The sequence below is a fragment of the Nilaparvata lugens genome, chromosome 3, assembly GCF_014356525.2.
Source record: "Nilaparvata lugens isolate BPH chromosome 3, ASM1435652v1, whole genome shotgun sequence".
Lineage (NCBI taxonomy): Eukaryota > Metazoa > Arthropoda > Insecta > Hemiptera > Delphacidae > Nilaparvata > Nilaparvata lugens.
In genome coordinates this window covers 17,463,834-17,479,954 of record NC_052506.1, presented here as the reverse complement: position 1 = coordinate 17,479,954, position 16,121 = coordinate 17,463,834, and the positions used below count along the sequence as shown (strand labels likewise).

The 16,121-nt window shown below is 36.0% G+C and overlaps 1 protein-coding gene across 1 annotated transcript; it reads right to left on the bottom strand.

Moving 5' to 3' along the window:
• Positions 1–2,210: 2,210 nt before the first annotated feature.
• Positions 2,211–15,931, bottom strand: LOC111056866 (ufm1-specific protease 2). The gene is made up of 9 exons (XM_039423127.1): positions 15,613–15,931; positions 12,136–12,351; positions 10,401–10,631; positions 9,569–9,763; positions 9,329–9,422; positions 7,728–8,152; positions 5,343–5,476; positions 4,311–4,543; positions 2,211–2,517 (listed from the first exon to the last, which is right to left on the bottom strand). The coding sequence occupies exons 1-9, from the start codon at positions 15,649–15,651 to the stop codon at positions 2,306–2,308; spliced, it is 1,779 nt and encodes a 592-aa protein (XP_039279061.1). The 5' UTR covers positions 15,652–15,931; the 3' UTR covers positions 2,211–2,305.
• Between the last annotated feature and the right edge of the window lie 190 nt (positions 15,932–16,121).

Below are 16,121 nucleotides of genomic sequence, written 5' to 3'. Positions count from 1 at the left end.
TTTATTAGTCAAATGGGCGTTCGGTTCTATGCGGTTTCTATTCGGTACCGAATTCAAATCGAATTACCGTTTCACACTTATCGGAATTCGCCGAAAACGAAACGAACCGAATGTGTGTGAAACTAGCCTTACTAGAGCCCAAAGTAGTTTTCTGTCTGTTTTTATGTTCGACAAGAACTTTAGAGAGAATTGATCAATCAGCTTCAAATTTCGAACACGAATTTTTTGAACCATTTTACAGGTCCAGTTCGTTGGACAACAAAATTGACTCACTCCTTCGTCCTTTTTCAGGATATAAAAATAACATTGAAAGTGCATAAGAAAAAGTTTTGTTTTGATTTTATTATTCATTTGATAAAGCTGATGCTATTTGGAAGATATCACACAGACAGATATGCGCCGACACATGATTCAGCTGAATAATACAAACATGAATTTTTAAGTTCTGTATAAACTCGCTTCCGTTAACGTCTGTCTGCCTGTCTGTAACATACACGTAATTAATATTACTCCGGTACTTGTGATAGCAGTTGCTATTACAATTTTTTTTTTGTTCGAAGTGTTGAGGTGCGTACAGATAACGCGCCGCGAACATGAGCAATTCACTTTTAATCAGCTGACTATATCTGTATTTTTACAGCGACGGTAAGATACAGATATTAAAAGCTTGGCATCAGCTGATTAAAAGTGAATTGCTCATGTTAGCGGCGCGTAAATCTGTACGCACCTTTAAATTTGTGAGTATAACCTGCTAGTGTTTACTAATACTTGATTAATCAATGTATAGGTACGCATTCATTTCATTTTTGTATCATTCATTAGTATCTTCAAATGTTGAGATCATTGAAACGGATTGAGATATCGATGTGCGGGTTTCGCCATCGCCATCAATTTTCCTTTAAAATTCTGTATCCAAATAATGCATCACATGGCCAACTTCCCATTTGAAAAAATGAAGTTGGATTCAAAGTGGAGTTGAATCCATATGACGAATCCATGATGGCGGACAAAAGTTTTGAAGCGTCAGAAAGTATTTTTTCAATTGGAATATGATCCCCATGGATGGTACCTATAACTGTAATATCATACTTGTGAAAGATCTCAGAGGGCAATACAACCGTTCATGAGCGAGTTCTTTAATCCAGGGGGTCTCTAGTTGTAGTCTTTGGTATATATATATATATATAAAAACAAACATAAACCAAAGGCTTAGAACAGACATAGATAAATGGATAATAGCAAATAAAATCGAGGAAAAATTGTTTTAAATAAACTAATTTTCGTCTACTCCATGGTTGCAGTTGACTTACCTACCTCTTACCGTTCTCTTCTTCTTCATTCTCCTTCTTCTTCGTCTTGGCCTTTTCCGTCTTTTCTCCTTCCGTTCCTTTATTTTTAGTATCCTCTTTATTATTAAGTACTAGTTTTTATTCTGTATTTTTTCAAGAAATTTGTTTTGGATCATTTTTGTTGAATATTTTTGAAAAACATTTATATTGCAACTCACACCTGCGCACAGGTTTTCTTTGCAGGTGTAGATTCTTATATATATATTTTTTTTGTCTTGAAAGTGTTGTGTATTTTTTTTTTTGAGAATCAATAAATTTGAATTTGAATTTTTTGAATTTTTGATATATATATATATATACATATATATATATATATATATATATATATTCAGACTTGAAAGAGAAATTATAAATGAAAATTCAAAACTGATGTAGTATTTTTCTCGTGAGTGCACATATTTTTGTCACTTTCTAAAGATATATTAAGGCTGCTCCTCTAATGTTACTATCCACCAGTTTGCCAATTGACTGGACGGTGATGAGCTATTTTGTTAGTATTTTGACAACACAGGAAGTGCTCTCGTTTTCCAAATCCTCTCGAGAAGCAAAAAAAAAAAAAATGGATTTAGTACTGGATTACTACTGATTCAAGACGCCAACAACTTTAAGACACAGTTCTATTAACAAAAAAATAATGAAGTTTCTTTGTGATTTCAGTTTGAGTAGGTTTCTCTGCAAAGTCACTTACGGTTGAGTGTCCATGAGTTACACTGGGAAAGTAAGCATCAAATTGAAGAGACAAGTATGATACTTGTCGTCTCTACATGTACAGAGACTGAGACAAATAAATGTACTTAAATAAATAAATATGGCGTCTAGTTATGTTGGCAGTCTCAATGGAAGTGAAATTCATGAACATAATATTAAAAAACATATATATTATATTTATATTAAAAATCCAATACATTCATCAATGAGTACCAAAAAAGAAACAACTGAGTTTGTATGTTGAACATTCAAATGCACACTGGTCTCACCGGCATACAAAGGTTATAAAAACTTTTTTTATCCCAGAATGAGGGCTTTTTCCAACCGACCCAGCCTTTATTCTGGATGATGTTGAGGTCCTCTTCACCCGTGTAGTGCGGATCAAGCACCAAAAATTTGATGTCACCAGTCTCTCTATTAAAGTCGACACCTAGTATGGTGTGAGCTAGGACACCACCGCCTGTAATCAAATACAATAAAACAATTTTAATACTAATAATAATTACTGAGGAATTATACTGTGGGCCTACTTAAAGTAATGTTTGCTCATACAAAATACCTTATAACAATACGTTTTTGTTATTTTTCATTTTATTTTTACGTTTTTTTTTTCAATTTTTATCACATAATAAATCATAATAATATACTTCCAGCTGATCGAAAAGTACCGAAACATACAACGCTCATGAACATTTTCTAAGCGTTTCTAAGTTTCTGGCCGGGAATCGAAACTGGTGCCTCTGGTTTAAAAACCAACATAAAAACCACTGGACTAAGGCCATTCTAAGCCTAAGATAATGTTGAATTTAACATCGATTATACGTTTACAGTCATATGGGGTTGCATACGATTTCGTAATTTCACACAATCTGGTAACACAAATATTTTTTGGTCGACTGGAAGCTCAAGTCTTAACTTGTATTCTAAAGTTTTCATTCCAACTTGAACTCTTGGTCAATAATGAAGGGTGATGGCACACCAAGCCGGACACGAACGGCAAAATGGCCGCTCCTGCTGAGTGGGAAGGCATTGGAGTAGGAGAGACAATGTGTACGTTTTGAGAGTACGGTAAATTGTGACTGGAACAATTCACCACTTGGAACAGTTCCGAGTCCCATGGGAGCCATTCTGACAGAAAATGTTCCAGTAAACATTCTAGTTACCGGTAAATAAATCCTGCCTCGCACTGTGACCGCGGTGCATTCACAATCTACCACATCTAAAAGCGCTCATTAGTCGATAGGATGAACTGTCTGCGCATGCGCAGATAGCTTGTTCGTCTACCATAGCATAGCCACAGAATACAAAAACAACAAATCAAAAAATGTTTGATCGAATGTTTCAAATCAAATGTTTGAAAAATGTTTGTTCGTTAAATGATTTATTTTTTATAGAATATTTGAGTGATAAAGTGGAAGAAGTACACACTTCTCTAGAAGGTAAGTTTGTACTGCAGCCTTTGCTCATTTACATAGCTAGTAAACTACACACTTTGATGGAAATTAACTTTAAAAGTACACATCAAAAGCTTCAACCAAAGATTTTGAAGTGGCATTCCATGGGAACGAGTAGTTTAGCACCAGTTACGTGATCCGGTAGTCACGTGAAATGGAACAATTTACCACCTACCGTGTTCCCAGAACGAACCCATTTCCCAGAACGGACATTAATTTTTGTTTATGCGCAGTGCATTTTTTGACCAATTGTGTCAGTACTATAATATGCACAAAACATGAGAACATAATCTCAATCAACTTGAAAGAACTCACTCTCCACTCACAGACTCAAGGCTTTTTTTGGAGAGTATTCACTTTTGAATGTGTAAATGAATTTTATAAATTTGTATTATGTTTTTGCGAATAAAAAGCTATTTGATTGATTTTGATTTTGTGTCGTGCCCTGTCGTGTTCGGCCTGGTATGATACTGGCCTAATAACTACTAAAATTTCACTTTTACTGTATCATTAGTCTGTGTGCGCGGCTCACACATTACAGCCGTTACAGCCACGAGCACAGATTAATGGAACAATTTATATAATATCTACATGTTCTGCCTTGAGCATACTTTTACAATAGTACTCTACAGTTACAGTACTTTACTTCAATTAATTTACTTTATCGTATTTCACTTCTACAACAGTAAAATATGATCATGTTATGTCATGAGGTGTTTGTGGGGGGGGGGGGCACTGGGCCCCATCTTTAGCATTCCTTGATACTAAGCTTTATGGAGAGTATAATGCGTGAACTGACCTATCATAATGGGTGTGCCCTGAGTTGTGAAGTGCATGAGCAGTTCGCTGCCTCGCTCAGTGAGCTCTTCGCCCGACGAGACGAACATGATGCGACAGGTGACGCCGAGCATGGCGTCGAGGCAGTAGTTCACCTCGGTCGAGCCTATCCACTGGCGTGAGCCCACGAACGAGGGTGGCTTGTCGCCCAGGTCCACCAGGCAGCGTTGTATGTCGGTGTGTGTCGGCACTTCCCTGTTAGTAGAGACGCAACATTATTTCATCAATATTTCGATATCGATATATCGGTCTTCCGATATATATCATCGCGACTTATCGACGGCAATTATACATCGACAGAGAAATATCCGATATATCTGAATTTGATAAACATAATGTCAAAAAATAATAATTATTGGAAAGTTTTCATTTTGCTGCAGTTTTCAAGAATAATATTGTCGTCATCCTGAACATCAAAGTTGAAAATACGACATTCGAATGAATTGATAGGACCTCCAAGCATTAATATAGAAGTTCCAAGATCAACAATTCAAATTTTTTTTTTTGCTTTGAACAAATACCATGTTGTTGACAAAGTCATCAGGTAAACATTATACATACTCAAAAACAGAGAAATATTATCACAGCAAACAGTTCTGGTATATTCATAACAATAAATTACATGTGCCAATCATATTATAGAATTCTTTATATTAAATTATCTTTAGGATTCATTCTCGGTGTGCTCGAAAAACTCAGCAATGCTATAGAACGGTTTCTCAAAAGCCCTCTATGATATATAGGTACTCTATATAAATTATTATATGCGGTATTTTTCTAATTTTCATGGGGTTCGCATATAGCATTAATTTTTAAGAATTTGATTGCTCTAATAAACGATTATACTAATTGATTACTGTATTTGAACTGATTGACTAAAAAGCTTTAATGCAAGTATGCAACTGTAAAAATGTTGAAAGCCGTATACCGGCCGATCCCAATAAATTGATACAAAAATATCGATAGGTGATAATATCGATACATGCGGGCCTACCTGTTAGTGTAGCCCTGCAGCTGGAACCAGGAGACGAGAGTCTGCAGTGAGCGGTAGGCACAGCCCCACCCGTTGTCGTCCTTCCCGTCTTGCATGTAGTGATGGTAGGCATAGCGGCCTTGCACCACTCCAACCTAACCAACCACAAGATTACCACTCATTTATTCAAACTAGTATTTCAGAGATACACTTTGAAAAAGGTATTTTTAAAAGTAAAAAATTTTTGAAATCATCATCATATTAAAGATAATCAAACGAATAAACATTCGCTTGCAATATAATAAATGGATACTATCAATAATAGCCCGGGATGGCAAATAATTTTTGAATAGTAGCTCATCGAATTTCCATCTAGCTGTTTACCCTGTTGTCAATATTTGCAGTAGCAGAAGTCTTCGGGGTGAATTACAGCAATTAATTTGGATTTTCGTTTAATAATAATAAATAATTATTTAATAATAGTATTATTAATAGATGGATAATATAAAATGCATACATAATAAAAAACTCGAAACCTTCCATAATATTAGGAATTCTATTGAAAAAAAAGACTCTAGTAATATGTGATGGAGCTCTCATTTTAAATAATTACTTTTCTATACTTTATTTTTTCTTTATACTCCTACTTCCCAATAGCAGTATAGTTTCTATTATACCGGGTGATTACAAATGAAATAGACAACTTCAATAGCCTGTACAAAATTAAACTGGTGTATTTCAACATAGTAAGTGATATAGGTTTGTAGGGAATTTCTTAAAGTTTATGTTGGTAGAACTGTTACTGGCTATTGTTGGCTGCTCCGTGTTACAACAGCCAGTTTAGTTTAGCAATATGGCCGCTACTCAAGTGGAGAAAGCTTATTGTGTTCTTGAATTAGCCAAAACAAACTCTGTTACTGTTGTGCAGCGTCATTTCAGAACAAAATACGGTAAACCACCACCAACAAGGCAATCAATTTATGACTGGTATGAACGTTTTGAAAGCAGTGGATGTGTGTGTAAGAAGAAGAGTACTGGAAGACCTTCTGTTACAGAAGAAAAAATTGATAGTGTTCGTGATGTTTTTATACGAAGTCCAGGAAAATCGACTAGATCAGCGAGTTTAGAATTGCAAATTCCTCAACCTACTGTGTGGAAAATTCTGCGGAAACGTTTGAAAATGACACCTTATAAATTGCAGTTAGTACAAAGTTTAAATGACAATGATAAAGTTGTACGTAAAAATTTTTGTCAAGAGATGCAACATTGTCTTGAAAATGACGACACATTGTTTAATCGCCTAATTTTCAGTGATGAATGCACTTTTCACATTAGTGGAAAAGTTAACAGACATAATATACGAGTATGGGGAACAGAAAACCCAAGAGAGACTGTACAGCATATACGCGATTCTCCTAAAGTGAACGTGTTTTGCGCTTTATCTTGTGAAAAGGTTTACGGGCCTTTCTTCTTCCAAGAACCATCAGTAACCGGAAGAGTTTATCTGGACATGTTAACCGAATGGTTAATGCCTCAACTCCATGAAGATAGTTGTAACTTCATTTTTGTACAAGATGGAGCTCCGCCTCACTGGTACTCAGACGTCAGAGGGTATCTGGATGAACATCTTCCTAGACGATGGATCGGCCGTGCAAGTGAGGAAAACGTTGTGTTTCAGCCGTGGCCACCTCGTAGTCCGGACCTAACGCCCTGCGACTTTTTCTTGTGGGGCTATGTAAAAGACAGAGTTTTCGTACCACCGCTTCCTGTTGATATCGATGATCTTAAACAACGAATCACAAATGCTCTTGCTACAGTTAACCGTGAGATGCTTAGTCGTGTGTGGTCAGAATTTGACTACCGTGTTGATATCTGTCGTGTTGCAAATGGTGCACACATTGAACATCTGGGGACAAAAGTACAACTTTTCTCCATGAGAAAAACGCCTGTCGCCCGATGGCGAATCCACAGTTTGTTCAAACTTCTATCACAACCTAAGAACACAGATAATAGTATTTTATTGCTGTAGAACAACTCTAGATATTTTATTATCTTAGCTTCCAACTTCTTAACTGTCTCTAACATAGGCGCGGCTGATTATAGAAGTCTTATTATGAACCATTGAAACTATAGGTTTACTAAGTGCTCTAGAAACCCGCCTATAGACTATTACTACCCATGTTATATTTCCTATCGTTTTTTCTGCAATCTATTTGTTTCTTCTGGTTTCTATATCTAGATCGCATAGTTGGAGCTATATAGTTATAATATATATCTAGGTCGCATTGCTTATACAATCATATAGAAACCTATAGGATCTTTCTGTGTGGCCAGGTCCTCAGACTTTGGATGTATGACAGTTATAGTACCTATTTCTATATACGAGAATGTATGATCAGCTCTCACCTGGCCATCCTTGACACCAGACGGGGGAAGACCTTCATGCACATTGTGGAGTAGATTAGAGGTGGCCGCTTTCTTGTCGAAGTTGTGGGCGTTGCTGGGTCGAAAGAGGGGCTTGTTAGTGGGCAGATGCAGCTGCTGATGGAAGGTCCGGCGCACGGACTCAAGGTCATCGTCCGACTGACCCTTGGGGTAGACAGCGGTGAAGAAGTGGCCGATGGCCGGCGGCCGGAAGTGGAGGACAGATGGCGCGGAGGTCGGCGGCAGTTGGCCGCGACTGAGCGACCGCTCCAGCAGTCGCAGCGACCGGCAAAGCGAGTCCACCAACACGTTGTACAGCTCGGACGCCTTCCGCTCCAGGTGCACCATCGACAGGCCGTCGATCGGCAGCATCAGTCGCAGTCTCTGCGTATCCTCGCCATCACCATCTGCAAAGTAACGTCATCAGACAAAGCCATCACCTCAGAGATGAATTGGACAGATTTACATCTTCATGATAATATGGTGGAAGAATAACTATTACCGAAACATTTTACTCTCTAAACTAGACTGATTTACAGCTTCATGAAAATGTGTTAAAACAATAACTATTACCGAAGCATTCCGCTCTCTAAACTAGACTGATTTACAGCTTCATGATAAAATATGTCATAACAAAAACTATCAATATCTTTTGTATGAAATTTTAAATATTATTCCTGTTCATCAGAATAATTTTGGTGCCAGGTCTAAATTCAGTTGTTGCCTATTCTAGTTGGTTATATGGCCGCATTTCAAAAATTATAAATTGATCAAATAAAATATTAGTTTTGAAGAGTAACAAACTAGTTAGCTAGCTTTATAAAGGTACCTGATTGAATAGATAAATAAATTTATTAACTCAAGAATCTGGTTCAAACATAAAGTATTGTCAATAAGAAGAGAAAAATACATTGTTAGGCATAGAACAATATCAATCAATTAATTATTTTCAGTTTTAGTCCTTAGTTATTGTTTACTATAACTATGACTATTGCTTACTAGTTATTGGATAAATTATAATGAAAATGAAATTATATTGATAATAGTAAAAGACAGTTGAAGTTGGCAAGATGTGACAAGATTCAAGTCGGAGAAGGAGGAGTTGTTGAGAAGATCAAAGTCGATACAGACAAAAGTAATGACTTGTGCGATATTTCTCCAAGAATATTTTTCCAATCATCAAGCTTCTTAGTCTATGGGCTAACACGCTATATACGTGGATATTGGTAGAATGTTAATTTACAATCGATGAACAAAAATTCGAAGAGAATAAAACTATTCGCTAATTTTCGTAAGTGAAACGAAATCATCACAATTTTATTACAATTAAATCACTAAAGCAGTTTGCAAAATACATTAAAATGAATCTGATATAATACTGGAATTGATTGATACTTGAATGATCTTTGGAAAACAAGCAAATTATTCAGTTGAAATCAGATGATAGCTTTTGGTAGAAACAAAAATCATTTGATTTGTTCAACAACAATATTCATAACGTAAGTGATTGCAATGTAACTGCTTAATATTGTAAAGTTGTTTAGTAGCAAGTGGAAAAAATGAATAAAAATAGAAAAACTTACGTTTTATAAATTGTAGAACAGGAGCGGTTTTTAGTCCTCCTTCAGTTTGTGAGTCTCTTGTACATTTCTGCATCAGTGACACCCGCATTACTCGCTGAAAATAGAAAAGTGGATGAAACTTGGAGAAGAATGCAAGTTCTTGTATTATTCGAGAAACAATATGATCCCCTGAACCCCCATGTATCACCATTGTGTATTATCAAGGAAGAAGTAATTGATAAGGAAAATAATATTGCTCACCAAGTTGTCAACAGATGATTGTTGATGTTTGTTCGGCGATTTACTCTGGTTTAAGTTCCGGGGAGATCCCTCAATGTGGTCGCTCGCTGTCCCTGAGAAAAATTCGCCAACTGTTGGACTGAGTCCTTCCATCTCATCACCAAACAAATAGATATTCGAATCTGAAATTCGAAAAGCCACACTCCCTGACGATACCTGAAAGGTAATGCAAAATAATAAAAATCAATTGAGTAATAATAAGGTACCTATTGAAAAATGAGATATGAATAAGATCAGAAATCTGCAGAAGTTAAAATAATAAGACCTGAGGTTTTAAAACCATCCATTTTCATATTAATCTAAGAGTGTACCAGTATTGGATATAATTATGATGAACAAAGTAGATTCTGAATTGTCTGTGGCCACGTTTTACAGATTTTCTGGTTGTTATCTGCAGGCTAGGCGTTTTTATCATTGGTAAAGCGGATAGAAAATACTAAAATTTGTAACATTTTGAAATCGACCCATGGAATTATATTTGCTGTGCTGTAATATGAGTATACATTGATTTTAGTATTTATAACTTAGGTTAGTGAGACTATTTCAACGTTAGTGGAAATAGTTCTATTTGCCGTTTAATTCAGACCCCAGCGTAATCATACCTCTTAAATTCGTTTCAATTATAGTACTATGCATGATAAGGAAGCTTGAATAACACAATTTTGTTATACTATATAAATTATTGTATTGTTCAGATTATAGTAAGATGAATTCATAGCATGCTCAAGATATTATGCAGAATTACTTTCTCAAACTATTGTTATTTATTATGAAAAATACAGAATAGACTCACCTTTTTTTGCAGTGCATTAATAGCTTCAAAAATGGCTTCAGATCCAAGTTCACACACAAAGGGGAGACATGTCTGCAGTCGAATGTGCGCGAAAATTTGACACACGTCTGCTTCAGTCAATATATCGTAGCATGCTTCAACAAGTTTCTCATTGTGACAGAAGAAAGCTTGCAGTGATTTTTCACACTGATCATAATTCAATAGTAGTGGGTTATCTGAGACGAGCACTTCCTGAAAACAATAAACAACCTCAATAAAAAACGATTAAACGAACAATACCTTAGCTTCTCTAAATTATATATTGGACAATATAAGGTTGACATCGATTAGGGGAGAATGGGGTAATAAGATAAGAATGGGGTAATAAGAAACGTAAGAAAATTCCACAGCACACACCAATAGATTTATGATGTTGATTTTTTTATGCCATACTTATACAACCAATAGCTGTTTAAAGGAAAATTGTCAAGTCTCTAACTAGAAAATGAAGAAAGATAAAAATCGGTTTCTTATTACCCCATTCAAGTGTATCTTATTACCCCACTAGGGGTAATAAGGAACAGTGCAGTTATTTCACCAAGTAATAGCATTAAAAATCAAAGGAGACTGTTCGGGACATCTCCTTGGTGTATCTTAATGCCCCACCAATTTTCAGGTTTTTACCTCAATTCATTTCAAAGTTATGAGTATTTAAAAATCAGGTTCAAAAAGTTGAAGATCAAAAGTTTTTTACAACCTTTTAATTTGTGAGTAAAATACTAGAAAATCATGATTTACATGTTGAATACTTAATTATAGTTGATCATAGTTGGAAAGTATACTTGAAAATTGCACTTGGAATTTATTCTTAAAAAACACACGAAAATTGAAATAAAAGTAAAATAAAAGTAGTACTTGAGAATTATACTAGGAAAAACGATTGAAAATTGTAATAAAGTGAAATATAAATTGTACTTCGAGATTTCAATTGGTGTTTCTTATTACCCCATGTTTTTCAAATATATGGGTAATAAGAAACATAGCATTAAACATGATAAACAGGTGATACACAACAAAATAATAACAAAACAAAGACAAAAACTGATTTAATGCAATTTTTACAAATTCAACAGTTATGTTTCTTATTACCCCGACATTTTGTTCAATTGGGGTAATAAGAAACAGAGCCTTTTTCATGATAATAGAAATAGCTGAAAGGAAAACAAAAAATTGGATTAAGATGCTCTATTAGTCTATTAAAAGGTTTGATGAAGAGTTTGGGAGCAAACTAAGTAGTAAAGTTGTGAAAAATAAAAATTTCCGCAAAAACATGACTTTGGGTGGGTAAAGTTTTTGCAAGGGTCTATTTGAAGTGTAGATTTTCATATCAAAAAAGTTTCTGAATCCTTTTTTTATTTTTATATGATATGTAGGAAGTTTCAAGGTAGCTATGTGAATTTATTCATAATTTAAAACACATACATAAAATTAAAAAAAAAGTCTCTTATTACCCCTGTCTCTTATTCCCCCATTCTCCCCTAGTATTGAATCATTTAGTACAATTCATATAGTTATTTGCTCTTTTGATGATGTAAGGAAATAGTCTCAGGAAAATCTCAGGTCTCTCGGATTAGATTCTGGTATTATAAAAGTCGAAAAAGTGTTCTATAATCTAGTGATCTAGTCAGTTTTAGTGGCTGCCTAGTTCTACCAGATTTAGTGCATGATCATCAAGAAAATAACTGCATCAACTTACCTTCAATTGGTCAGAAATCGACGAAGTAATCTCTTCTTTGTGACTGCTTTTGAATGTAACAATTCCGCAGAAATCGACTTCAGTTGGAAAATGAGATTGCAGCTCTTGAAATGACGTTCCTTCCACCTCAATACTCAAACCAATCACCAACAATATTCCATCATACATCAAACCATAGAGAGCTCCAAGTTTTTCCTCGTTTATATTCTGTAGTCTCTAAAAATCAAATTTATAATGTTAGCAACAGTTTGAAAAAATATTGTAACTAATTATGTTTATGAAGTTTAGAAAGATCTAAGACATGTTTTTTAAGTTTTGAAACTCACAATCCTGAAATAAAAACTTTTTACGTGGCTCAAGACTAAAATTGGGTTGACCCAAACTATATAAGCAGATTTTTTCCGCTCGTTTATTAGAATGCATGGCTTCTTATCAAAAACACAATACCTGTATGAGCGGAATAGACGCTACTTACTTACATATTACTTATCAAACAAAGTCCTTCAAGAGATCATGCATTATGCCTATTGCACCTTAGGCCCGTCTTTATTCCTTCACAGTTTGGGCATGAGACGCAACGCATATACAAGGCATAGGCTATAATATTATTCCAACTAGTCTAGTAGTTGCATGGACGTTGCAAAATAGCTTCTTAAATGTAGTGCACTAAAGATCTAATCACCTTTATAATGAAATCAGGGATGATTGACTGCATTTTTGAAGCCTTTGAGAGGAGGGATTTTGTGCATCTGGTCCTAGCAGATCTAAGCAGGGCTTTTGATTGTGTACCTCATGGGACCCTTCTAAAGACGCTTGAGAGTTTTGGAATGTGTAGTGATGTCTTGGTTACACTCATCTCCTACTTAGCTGGAAGGAAACAAGTTGAGTCCATTGGCTATGTTCTTTTCCAGCCCATAAGGGTGAATCATGAAGTGCCGCAGGGATCAGTGATGGGTCCTCTACTCTTCCTGGTTGCGATCAATAATCTTGGGCTCATTGGACCTGTCTTAGTATTTGCGGATGACGCCACAATCTACTCAAGGGGGCAGACGGTAGAACATGCGGAATGCATTTGTCTGTGCACAGCCAAACAGTGGTTTGCAGATAATAGACTCTGCCTAAATGAGGGAAAGACTCAACAACTGGTCTGTGGACTCCGTAGCCTCGCTGACTCTGCCCACCAGGCTGATGTGAAGCTCCTGGGATTCATCATCAACTCAGTTATCATGGACAGATCACATTGAGGGAGTTTGTTCCAGGCTGGCACGGATAGTCTATCTTTTGCGCAGACTGAGGATCCTTCTCAGCCGGAAGGACTTGATCATAGTCTATCATGCTCTCTTCTATTCCCATCATGTATGGACTCTTGCTGAGGGGACATGCGGTGGGCTGCAAGAGTGTGCTGATGCTTTCTCCAGAAGAGAGCACTTCGAGTGAACACCTCAGTGGGGTATCGTGAGCACTGTCGACCCATCTTTGTGCAACTGGGAGGGCATCCTCACGATCTACAAACAGTACATACTCTTCAGTTTGCTGCATGTCAAGAACACCGTGAGCAGTCAAGTCCTTTGATCGGATCTGCACGGATATAATACAAGGAGGAGGCTTGCAATGGATATTCCACGCTGCAGAAAAAGTAAGAAGAAGGACTCTTTCTCCTTTTTTCCTTCGCTTGTTCAACGACCTACCTGTCAATGTGAGGAATCTGCAAGGAAGTGACTTTTAAATTAAAATAATGGCATTGCTGAAGAATAACCCATTCTACATAATGAGTGAATATTTTGATTCACACAAGGACAACATAGCCTGACCTGTCATATTTGAAGTAATTTAATAACGCAATCTATCCAGTTCACTGGTCATTGATGAAGAGAAAGGAATAGGAAAAATAACCATCGTGCCTAGAATGTAATCTGATAAAAATTTCTAGAGCCCCAACTATACTGGCGTCTTGGACGCGCTTAAACATCCTCTTAATGGTTAGACTATAAAAGAAGAATAGACGCTCCCTGAAGACATGCAAAATATAAATTCAGCGCTCCTATTCCACCTGTAAAGTTGGGGTTTTACTGTGTAATTCCTTAGCGACGACTACGATTTTAGCCGTGCGTCTCTAGACAGGCGGCTCAAGCCGCTTGATAGTCTGATAGCTCCGCGTTGTTACAGCTGCTACAGCTTAAAGCTTAACTTGTTTTCTAATGATATCATTGGCCGGCAATATCTGTTCTTCTTTTTGTGAAAGAAATATAGCCTACACTTCTAACTCATCTGCCGCCATAACGTTTTTACAACATAAGAATCTAATGAATCAATAAATCTTATGAATTACAGGTTATATTCCCTAACGACTAGCAGACTATTGAGTGGCACAAGAGGTGAGATGTGTGCCGTAGAGTCGTTGATTAGGAATTACATAGTAAAAAATCAACTTTTGTAATCATTGATTACATAAAATCGATGGAGAGCTCAATAAGTAAAAAGTACCAATTTGATTGAACTCATATGAAGTATTATATTAAAATCATAAGGCTGCACACACATCATAAGTACTGAAATGAAGAAAATGTTGAGGAACAAACTATTGCATGTAGCAGTGGCGTATTCTCAAGGCTAGCTAGGCTAGCTGCAAAGCCCAACTAGTTTCAAGAAATAATCATTATTATCCATATATTAATCAGAAAGGTAAAAAGTTTTGTAAAAACAGTAGTAGCTTTATGTTTAACCCAAATTTAGCGTGTGTGATGCGGCGCAATGAGGCCGTATACGTAAAGCTAGCGCAAAGCTGAGCGCTAGCCTATCGGCCTATAATGAGTTATTCTCAAAGGAGGAGGGGTGGCGAGTGAGTAGATTACTTTTGCATTGCAGTGAATCCGAGCAATGGCTTCGCTCTTGGAAGAGCATGACCTCGACCGAATATTGGCGATAACAGCGGACTGAAGCCGATGCGAGTTGAGTGCAGGGTTGAAATGTTATTGTTTGAGGTTATATTTTTTTGCTAGTTTTGGTTCGATCTGTTAAATCTTATTGCTTTTACAAGTTTGTTGTATTTTTCAGTAGCAGGTAAACCGTGCTTTGCAAGAGCTGTTGAAGCACAAAAAGGTTGAATTTAGTTTCATAGCTCCATGCTGATATTGAAAGTATCAACAACTGTAATATTACAATAAAGTTTTTTGACTTTTGAAAAGTAATTTTAAAACTACTGTGGTGGGGAGTTTAGATTTGACAGAAGAGCTAGCCCTGGGTAAGTTTTGAGGCTATGCCACTGGCATGTAGAATTTTTTATTATTCGATTCTAGATAACATCAAAATAGGCTACCTTTGAAGACTACTTAAACTATATGGCTACAGAGTTTAATATATAATTCACTAACAACATAATTAAAATTACACATTACGGTATACAAACCAGAGTGATACAAACAAGTTCTGTTGAATTTATGTGTGCAAATTTATTTTTTATTGTTACAATGTTCTTACCTGGACCAGATTTTCCGAAAGTTTAAGTTTTGGAGTCATTTTGCACTAAAACACGCGGATCAAGAAATAATTACATTTAGAACAATAGCTAGGCTATGTTTTTGATAATTTGATATTTATACTGTTTGAATGAAATGGAAATATTCACAGTCATATCAAGTTTAATAATGAATAAAAATTGATATAAAGTAGAACTAGCACTGCACAATAACCAGGTTAGAAACCCCCAACTTCCAGCTTGTATGATGTATTTTGCTATATTTTCTGTCCGTCAATTTCAACGACACGACACTCGAGACTCGACATGTCAACAAGTACTGAATAATCAACAGCTGTTACATTTACAGCTGATACATTACGTGAAGTGCGGAAACAGTCTGTACATTTATAAAATCAAATTTTCCAAACAAATATAGTTGAATATTTGCAATAAATTCAAGATTCTCAATGAATGGTGACTATTTTTGGCAATAGAGTTCTATTTTTCCATTTCTTTTCATCCCTGTGAC